This window comes from Micromesistius poutassou (assembly GCF_964030765.1).
Source record: "Micromesistius poutassou genome assembly, chromosome: 18".
Taxonomy (NCBI): Eukaryota; Metazoa; Chordata; class Actinopteri; order Gadiformes; family Gadidae; genus Micromesistius; species Micromesistius poutassou.
In genome coordinates this window covers 1,909,345-1,920,422 of record NC_140288.1, presented here as the reverse complement: position 1 = coordinate 1,920,422, position 11,078 = coordinate 1,909,345, and the positions used below count along the sequence as shown (strand labels likewise).

The following is an 11,078-nucleotide window of genomic DNA, read 5'->3' as shown; positions in this document are numbered from 1 at the left end:
CTGTGACTGCATGCTTACAAGGAGAAGGTTTGTAGGAAGATGGGGTTTTTACAGGAGTGGACCATGTTGGTTTTCAGTCTGTTCCCGGGGCTGCTGTCAGGAACCAGGCCCACCTGAAGACACAAAGGACGAAGAAAGGGGGAGATAAAAGCGTTTCACAGTAAGATAAACTCAGACTTGGAATGTGGCTGTTACAGAAACGGAAATACATGATGGTTAAATAATTAAAAAGCGATTACCCAATTTGCTAGTATGTCATAGTAAGCATCATTTATTCACAAGCAGTTAATTAATTGTGAATTAACCATGACATACTTCTTACTTATCATATTATGTGAGAATACAATGAGCCCATCGTTAGAAGAGACATTAAATAAGTAGATGGGAAATACTTCAAATATATTAGAACAAATACTTGTCAATGCATAATACAGGGTCAGATATAATTGTGTATAATTGTTTTACCACTGAACATGCGAACAACATACATACCTTTACGTAAGAATCACAAGGCAAATCCCTCGCACCTGCAACATCTCTGGCCTCAAGCACTTGCAGATGAGGAAGATGTACACATCAAATGGGGAAAGCACCGAATACACTGATTAGGCTGTCTCGAAAAGCAGCATTATATTAAAAAACACACTAGACTGAAAGAAGAATAAGAGGAAACCTTGAGAGGCCTGGAAAAAAAAAAAAAGATTCTATATGTTTATCCGTACATATGTTTAAAATATTGGGTGTATTAGTTCAAATTTATGCTGTCGAATTTCTCACATACAGACCAAAATAAAGGAGAATTTATGTAGGATAGGATTTAGCATACATGTATTTTGTTGTCTAATCAAAATAAACATACCAATACTTACCACTCACATTAAGCAGTCCATCTTCTGGGAGGACCGACAACTTTAGCTGACCTGTGTGAAAACAAAGACATGAAACAACAAAAAAAAGACGCGTGTATCTACGTGTTTGTGTCTCTGCACGCCGCAGTCTTTATTTTCTCGGTAAGATCTGGGGGTCACGCCGCCCGTCTCACGGCTCTGTCCAGTCTCGTTCCGTCTCTCATTCTTTGCTGGTCTCCCTGAGCATCTCGGCCTCCTCTGTCACACTGTTGACTCAGCCCACTATTAACATTGGCATTGTACTGTCCTCGGGCCCTCAAAGTGGAATGCACTCGCCCAGATCTTGGGACTGGACTGGTGAGATAACAGTCTTGCGCATGCCGTGGAGCTTGGGTACAGTGGATGTTTGTAGTTCCCACATAGGACTTCTTGGCATGCCGTATGCCAGCCCTGTCGACATTGCTGGCTAGATTGAAGTCAGGACGGTGTTTTTTGTATTCCTTTCCCACCGGGCAAAACCAAAACTGCTGATTCAATAGATGATAGATTGCTGCAGTGGCGAAACAAAATAAGACAAAACAAAGAAACACAATCCGCAAAACATCTAATGAGGGAGGTAGGTCTTATCGAATTTACTGCTTGTAACGATTTTAGCTGGCTACTTTTCCCATGCTGGTCTAAAGTTTCTGGTATATATGATATTTTCTTTGAATTTGATATGGGAGGATGTGGACATTCATAAGTGTCACGCTGGTGACTAACAAAGGGAACACTGCTGGTTACTCTTGGCTCACAGTGAGAATGATGTTGGGTTATTTGTTCAAATGCCTACATCTAAGATCATATGCTTCATGGGCTCTGTTAGGAAGAAATGGAACAAGACTCTCTTTCCACTGCTATGCTGATGACACCTCTCTGGAGATATTGTCTGTCTGCCACCAGAATTGGGGACATGATACAGAACATGTCTGGTGAATCACTGTTTTTAAATAGGGCTAATCCCCAGTGAACTCCATTTGAATGCCAAAGAAACTATTCTGTGACTATTATATTTTTCCGCAACGATTCGAGGCTCACATCTGCTCCACATGAGAGTGACTGCTGTGACTCCATAGAGAATGGTCAAATGCTAATAAAACCAAAAAGTGCAAATTGTAAAAGCATTCCTCGTGACAAACAATCTGCCATAGTATTTTTATTTTAACTCTTATTTGTTGACATCAATATCGATTCGTAGAATCTGTGTCACATAATCTTTGTGGATTTTACTTGAATTTAATTGCTGTCAAAATACACAAAACATAACTAATCTCCCATTGATTTCCTGCTGACAGGTCAACACCCCATCCCACCCACACCCACACACACACACACACACAGTCAAAATATTAAATGTTAATCTCCACCCCACCCCACCCATATTAAAATATTGCCACATCCATATTCATCGCTGGTGGCAACCGTCAACAGGATGACACCGGATTAGTCTCATGCAAATAAAAAGGTCAGCCTTTCTCTCATCTGGCGAATGCCCTCCATAAATGATTCAGGTAGTCACTGGAGAGCGATCCCCATTACCAGCCCAAATGACTTGTTGCTACATCAGAGCCCACTTGTCACAGTAAGAGATACGCCTGCTGCTGCCTCAGGCTGGGGGCAGGAGGGTTAGCCAGCCACCTTATCGCGTACATTCTTTCCGCCTCTCATCTAGGTGTGAGTGTTCGACAATATGTCGATGTTGATGAGCGAGACAAGCAGAGAGTAGGGGGGGAATGTAAAGATAATATATTAAAAGAATACTCGTGAAATGAGGATTGTGCATACTGAAACCATAGCGATTCTTATGGGGACTGTCTGAAAATAATAACCCGCAAAATATCGCTGTTCAGTTATTAGTATGTGTTAGAAAATGTAAGTAGTAATGTAATGAGAACAAAAATAAGATTAGTAAACAGTATGCATCATACTTATTCATGTGTGGCCCCATCTAACCCCTATCCACGGCAGTGTGAGTGCTCTACCACGTAGACGACACAAGAGTACTACATTATATATAAATATATACTTTTAAATTTCAAATTTGTAAAAAAAAAAAAGAATAAAAACGTTTAGTCCACAAGAACAGTTACTAGATGTTAAGAATGCGGTGACATTGTAAGGCAAGTTGGATGAACTCATCCGCATATGAAGTCACGAACACAAACATGATGGATGGAAAGAGAGCCCTCACCGTGAGTGTTGACGAGGAAGGAGGACGATGAAGAGGCTCCGGGGGCACCGCAGGGGGGCTTCCGCAGGTGAACCCTGTGGCGGGACATCCCTGACCAGCGTACCTGTGTGCACACCACCAGGTACAACCACCACCATAGGACAGATAACGCGCTGGGAAGCCACAGGTATAGAGGTGTGAAACCTGATGCTGTGTGTGCGTGTGTGTGTGCGTGTGTGTGTGTGTGTGTGTGTGTGTGTGTGTGTGTGTGTGTGCTGGGTGGGTGGGTGTGTGTCTGTGTGTTTAATAACAAATGGGTCCGTTTCAGACATTTCAAAATCGTCTCGGAGACAAAAAAATCACTCATCACGTTACGTGCGAAAATCCAGATTACTTTACCCCATGCTTAACACACCTCAGGGCAAAACATTATGCACCAGGGCTGCATCCCATTCGCCCATGACAGCTAGGCCAGCAGGCAGAGGGTATATATACCGGTAACCTGATATTGACCCCAAGTTTTGTAGAACATGACAGCCACGAGGCCAGCCCCTGTGGATAATCCTGATTAAAGACATTCCAGCCGATGCACAGGGGCTCAACTCGATCTTTATTTAAGGGATGAAAAGATTTACACAGAAGCACTGGATTGGAAGGAAAACACAATTGGCACACATGGCCTCTGTGACATACTTTTTACTGAACTGCAGACACTGTGGACAGAATGTCCACGAGACAGGGTGTGTGTGTGTGTGTGTGTGTGTGTGTGTGTGTGTGTGTGTGTGTGTGTGTGTGTGTGTGTCTGGCTGTGTGCTTGAACTTGAATAAAAGGGAAAGAAAGTAATGGCACAATGACACATTGTGAGACTGCTGTCCACTGGACCAAGTCTGATGACCAAAGGACAGTTACACATTCCTTACATATCTCAAGAAGAGGGGAGAAGAGGGGGGAGAAGATAAGATAATTTGTCCTATTATGTCTGTACTTTGATATCAGAAGTGTATATACAATGTATTAGGTAGATTGAAGTGTGTTCGATTGACTACTAAGTCAGAACCCCAATGTCTGCCTGTAGGCCTTCTACAGAAAGGGGCCAAACAACTAACTGAAATCAATGCAAGTTACTTTGGATCCAAACGACTGCTGAACAGTAAACGTTTGCCCAGGTATTAAAAGGTATTAATCCATCAGGTCCTAAACAAGTCCTTTTATTTACAGTGAAAAAAGGAGAATAGAAACCAAATTAAATCAAGTAATCAAGCAATGGTGTCTTGCATGGGCAGGATGCTCAATTGAAGGGAGCAATCCACAGACTTGGGAAAATAATGAGATCATGGATCACTTTTTACAGTTTGTGCTTGCTGTAAGTGGAAAAGAGTGGCGCATCAGAAAATGAAAAGTGCCTTGAAAGAGGAAAGTTTCCGTCTGAATGCGCAGAAAAGCCACAAAAGCCAGGATCAGAACTCATTATGAGATCTGTATCAATATAATTAAATAAGGAAGTGACCACAGATAATACCAAGACATTCAGGGGCCAAATAGAAAAGTCAAGTGGAGGTTAAACATATAAAAATGGAAAAACAAACAATCTTTCTGTGGTTCAAGTTTCGAGAATTATTGATTATCATCTCATCGAACAAAAACTTTAAACCTAAACTGGATGTGTGAGTGAGTACAATGAAGCACAGATTGTCGTGCTTTGTTGGTTGAGCCTTTATATTTAGATCGGGCTGCATGTGCTTTTACATTAGATTAACCCATGTTTCGGGGAAGAGTGCAGGGAAAGACACAATTACATAACCGGAAGCTTTTATACCGCATACTCTACCGTAAGAGAATACCACATGGAAGGTTTAGGGGCGAGAAGAACCCACAATGTAGGCCTCACCATGACTCTACATGGTATACTCAGGATAGAAGCCTAGGGTTTCTGGCATCTGCCACATTGCATCTACTGTTTGAACACACATTAAAGAAAAGCTAAAGCCAAGGGGCACATTTGTGGGGAAAGAGCTACACATAAGCCATATATTCAGCACACCTCCTCTTGATATGTAAGGAGATCTGACTGATAGCATTTAAACATACTCTAATGTATGCCTGCGCCCTGCGTATAGTTTTTCTTCATCACTCTCTCTCTCTCTCTCTCTCTCTCTCTCCCTGTCCAACCCTTTCTGTATTGCTGTATTTCTCTTTCTCCTCTCTATCTTTGTACTTTGTTTTTCTCTTAATTTATTTGTTTCTCTCTCTCCCTCTTTCTCTCTCTCTCTCTCTCTCTCTCTCTCTCTCTCTCTCTCTCTCTCTCTCTCTCTCTCTCTCTCTCTCTCTCTCTCTCTCTCTCTGAAACCTATCTGCACATACACACACATTCGAAAATTCCAATAGCGTCATTATCAACAATTACATAATTACTCTTTTATTCTATTTGGTTAACAGGAGCCTGATACCGTATATAATATATTAGCTGAGCGCAATAATTAGAGAATAGATATGGCTCCCTCTAGTGGTTATATGTATACTTTGCTGCAGTTTACTTAGTTAGCCTACATTTTAATCATGTAATACACGATTAATGTCTCGTTGGTGTCTTCCTCCGGATTGTGGTGCTCCAAGACCGCAAAGAAACTGACCGACGGCAACATCCCCCTCTTTGTTAAGGTATTGAACTGTTTGGGCATTTCTGAGTGGACGTCGTGTTGGACCAAGCGACTATCGCCTGTGAAGCTGTGTTGGCAGGATACAAACCTTCTGCAACCTTCTCCTTTAAAGGCTGGTACTACGAACCTTGGTTTGTTGTTTTCATTTGAAGAATTATTTTTTTTCATGGTATCCAAGCCATGTCAATTGTGATTCTGTGTGAACGTTCTGTGACTGATATTAAGCCATTGTTGTTGGTTCATTTAATTATTATTGCGATAGAGCTGTGTTCGTGATTTCATTGACTTGAAGTTTGTTGCAGGTTGATACTTGTGTCACACAACTGATATTTTCTCCCTTCCATTTCAACATACTACAAACAGCATTTTGACTTACCGTAAGTCAGCAGATTCAGGAGCAAGCTCACAGCCTACCCCACCACCATTCTATCATCTTACACTGATCACCTTAGTACTCCAGCTCATATCACGCACTGGGTGGCGCTGTTGGCGGTCTGTAACAAAAGATAATGAATTTTCAAACCTGAACCAAACATATTTTTATTTATTCAAAGATCAATTAGTCATTAGTCTTTCGTCTGCCACAAAAAAACATTAAATTATGAACTTAAATGTCATTGTGGGGAAAAAAAAAAAAAAAACAATGACTGTAGTAACAGTGCGTATAGGATAAATCAGACCTTTCAGGCTATAGCCTAACACTAATAAGCCTTGCCAAAATGATTATTACAACTAAATTATCGATCGTTCACAAAAAACCAAATGATCGGTCATTAAATAAGAAAACGAAATAATTGTGTAGATGATTCGCTTTGTGTAAGTTAACCCGACATCAGACAGAGGCCGAAATATTTTTTTGCATACAGAGCCGTGAACAGTCAATCACTGCTGGCTGCTGCGCTGCCTGCACAGTGATGAGCCTTTGATTGATATCCAGAAAAAAATTGCGGAGACACATTCCTGTTCACCACTTGTATTGGAGTGCACGGGGAACGGGGATATCTACTTCTGGGCCCCATGAATTGAGGGACCCGTCCACAGCCCGCTAAAACAACTGCAATACCAGGCTTGGCCACCGAGCACTGGTGTATTGTGGAAGTAGGCACTGCTCCTGGGGGCCTGGTGTAGGCCTATACCATGGACCTATAAAGAATATATGTATACCCGCGAACAAATGCAAAACAAACGCAACTGACTGAAATGGAAGGATCGTTTCAAGAAGTGATGCAGTTCAGTTCATCCCAAAATAATCATTATTTTCAATGAATCCTGAGTGAAAATCCAAAGCTGATGTTCAATAGAGAAGTTCTTTATTTGTTTCCATTATTGGTTATATTTTGTAGAAGGCAAATTAAGCACTGATATGATTGTGGACGATTTCAAAAAAATACATTTGCTACTTCTTCACTTGACGCTTTGGGACATTTCTGGGCTACACCGTCATTGCACCATACTGTAACATGTACTGTGCTTAAAAAAGCACATAAAAAGAAGCATAAAAAGGGCCATGATTGTCCTCCTTATGGTACTTTCCTTTGGTTTAGTGGACGTGAGACAGCCAAGGGGAGGTGCGGTCGGGGATGATGTTTACATCCTAGTCTGACATCTGCTGACCAAACATGCCATTTAATAGGTTCCAATAGGAGCCGACATGGATAAAAACAAACTTGTATATAGAGCATATATAAAAAAAATAGTACAGAACTGTATATTCAGTACAAACTCTGTATAGACAGCACTTACATCTAGAGCAGAATACAATATGAATAAATAGATTTAAATATTAATTTGACATTTCTGACCAAGATGTATTATTGCATGTATAACATTATTATATAGAACCAATATATTATTGTTATATAAAACTAATAATTTGAATATTTATCTTTAACATTTAAAGACATCTGTCCACCTTTTCAACTCCGTCTTGTCCCAGTTATTCCGACTCGATGCGTTTGTCCTTATTTGGGCCCTTCCTTCCTTCGATTCCACACGCTCCTCCCATGCCGTTAGTTAGTGTAGTAACAGTAACTAACGCAGTAACACAGACAGTAACACTGTCTGTGTTAGGCCCTAACACAGACAGACGGTGGTATTGGAAGACTCCTCCTCCCACTATGTTAGCTCCGCCCCCAACACAGCCAGCAGCAGCAGTAGTGGAAGAACCTGCAGCATCGCGGGGGGGCGTTCCCCGGCAGCCCGAGTGCCTCGCCCCCGAGCCCACCGCCGAGGCGATAATGGAGGCGTGTTTCCGTCTGGCCCCCGGACCACGCCTCCACACCCGCCCCTTTGAAGCCGGCCTCGTCAAAGGTCACCCTGCTCGTGATGTCATGATTTCCTACCCTCGACCCTCCCACCCCGTTGTGGGAGCGAGCGTCCCGCAGTGCGAGGAAGCTGTGCAGGTCCAGGTCTAGGTGGGCGGGGCCTCCGCGCGGAGAGGGCGTGTTCTGACGACACTGGGGGCAGGGAAGCCACACCTACGGGAAACAGGAAGTGGGAGACCGTTACAATACGGGAAATCCCCATCTACCGAAAATATGATTCAGGAAGTGAGATGTACTATAGTACAGAAGGAATACTACTGTGACCCCGACAGGAAGTGGTTTTGGTGACCTGCTCGTTGATGACTGTGTCCAGTCGGCTCAGGCATGCCTGGCAGAAGGTGTGACCACAGTTGAGTCGTCGTGGTAACCGCTGTAACAAGTCATAGGCGCCAAAGCAAACGATGCAGTCCCGGCGACCACGTCCTCGCCCCGCCTCCAGATCAGGCCCCGCCCCTCGACCACCGCTCTCAGACTCCTCCCCTCCGGGCAGGTGAGGCCCCGCCCCTTCCTCAACCATTTTTCGCTTTAAGACAGGATGCCAACACATAACAGACCTGTTCTTTGATTTGTTTTGTCTCCTATAGGATCTTCGGTAGAGGGCCTAAGGTATCTAAAGGACTACGGGAGCTGAGGTTTCTAATAACCAGGAGTAACTTGGGAACTAAGGAATCTAAGGACCTATGGTATCTAAGGACTTAAGGTATCTAGGGTAAAATATTCATCCAAAACAATTCTCAAACAGTTTCACCTTTGATAGACCCCTGCGGAAAGAGCAGAGTTGGCTAGAGCGTCTAGAATTTCTTCGGGGTTTCATGCAGGAGATAGCTTTTCAGGAAGCAGGTCTGGATACCTTAGTGATCTGAGGCTCATCACCTAACTAATTAATGAATGTTCCTGAAAATAATCAAATAATCGGATAATATGAGAACAAACAAAGTATTTCAAACTATGTCCTGCAATTAATTTAATACAAAATTAAAACCAGATCGTTAACTTATTTTGACAATTCGAACAATACAAAAAGATCGAACAATAATGCATTTTTTTAATATATATTTTTTCATTTTCATTCACACTGAAAATAATATAATGTAGAGCAAATGAAAATAGCAAGCATTTTGAAATCAATCTAAATAACATGTTCATAATATTTTCAATTAAAAGGTTCAAAGAACTAAAGAAGGAGATAAAGAATGGAAAGAATTGTATGCTTGCTTGCATTACAAAATTATACAAATAATAATACAAATGTTTTTTGTTCTTATAAAACTCTTTGGTATAAATTACTAAATGATAATTAAATAATGCAAATATAATAGCAATTGACTTCATAATTAAACCAGATGAAATAAATAACCTAATGAGACTAAACATTTATAATAAAATAATAACAATTTATTTCGTTTTAACATTCATAATAAAATAATAACAATTTATTTAGATTTAATAAAACTCACCCGATTGAGTCAATGTGATAACGATTTATCGATTAAATTAACTAGTGTGACTGTAACGATTAATGCCTTCACATGTATATACACACAGTATTCAATAACAAGTAATAAGTTCTAACTAAAGGGTAAATTCAATATTAAATGAAAAGTATTTTGATTGATGATTAAAAGTATTTTCATCAATATCGATATGGTTATAGAACATATATATGTTAATAGTAAAATACTTTATATATTAGATATCTTAAAATATACGATGAACTTCTTACCTTTAAAACCAACAAGTCCTGTGAGGGCTCTGTGTGAGTATGTGTAATCTGAGCATGTCGTTCAAATTACTCGACAGTGTGGTTGCCTAGCAACCTCTTGTCACTCTACCCTTTGTCCATCTCTCTTTCACTGTCTATCTCTATCACTCCATCTACATCCATCTCTTTCTATTAATGTATCCATATCTGTGTAAAACGATTCACTATCTGAACTAATAATTCGATTAACCAGTGATTTATTATAAAATATCTATATTATAGAAGATATTCATGTCATTAATAGCCTGTTAAGTCACTTTCTATCACCAAATTAGGTAACACAATTGTGAAGGAGCCTATATAAGCCCACTGATGAAAGCCATTGCATTGCAGTATTATGAATGTTACACACTGGGAGTTAGTGACTACACAGTTTGTATCTCTGGGAAAAATGACACAAAACAGAACATAACAGTAAACTTCAGGATGGCCACTTTTACAATATATGTATAACATAATCATATCATAGCCCATGATATGATTATTACTTATAATTATATTGTTAAAATACAACAATATAATTATAAGGTGAAAGGTGCTGATTTAAGCGCTTTTATTTGATTCTAATGAAATGGCATAGCCGTCCATCTTGGTCAAAAGTGAACATTGGCTCTAACTATTTGTTCTGGTGGATGGCCTGGCTCTCTAGGAGACTATTGCCATTTTATACTGCTCGAAGCTATACTGGGGTACCTGTGTGGAACCTGAATTGTAGCGTTATACTGGTCTACTGCAATGTGATTTCCTTTGCTCTTACTTCTTATAAACTTTGTTTGATAGTTAACAGTCCCCTTGTCGAGGGAAATATGAACAGGCATATGACAAGAATAACATCCTCAACTTCAAAGAAAAAAATATGGAGGTCGTAAATTTGACAATGAAATATCTCAAACATGAAACAGAAATGTGTATCCTCTATCGGAAGTACCGCCTCCTCTTTTTGCCAATTACTCACCAATCTTAGGGTCCATTGTGGTCCATTGTGTAGAATTTAGTGGCGTCTAGTGGAACAGACATGGAATGCAGAAATGAATTATAACCAAGTATTATTTAATGACTGTATAATCCCATGAAAATAAGAATTGTGTTTTCGTTTGTAGTTTGAGCCCTTTATGTCTAAATGGTTAGCTGGTCGATGATGGCACTCCCTGCGGTGTGATGTGGCGGCTCTTGCTCAGTCATAGTTTATTTAGTTTTGTACCTTTATGTGTTATTTCTACTTTTTCCCGGATTAAAAGCGACCAGATACCCACATGATAGGGAAACAATTCTACACA

At 40.5% G+C, this 11,078-nt stretch overlaps 1 protein-coding gene across 1 annotated transcript in view; it reads right to left on the bottom strand.

The window, feature by feature from the left end:
- The window catches only part of LOC311363279 (regulator of G-protein signaling 3-like), a gene marked incomplete at both ends in the record, with an annotated part of 96,791 nt that extends 93,625 nt beyond the window's left edge, over positions 1–3,166 (bottom strand). Inside the window, 4 exons of the mRNA XM_084483243.1 lie at positions 19–113; positions 493–551; positions 870–920; positions 3,079–3,166. Of these exons, the coding sequence (XP_084339369.1) occupies positions 19–113; positions 493–551; positions 870–920; positions 3,079–3,166 (293 nt within the window). The remainder of the gene's footprint in view (positions 1–18; positions 114–492; positions 552–869; positions 921–3,078) is intronic.
- Between the last annotated feature and the right edge of the window lie 7,912 nt (positions 3,167–11,078).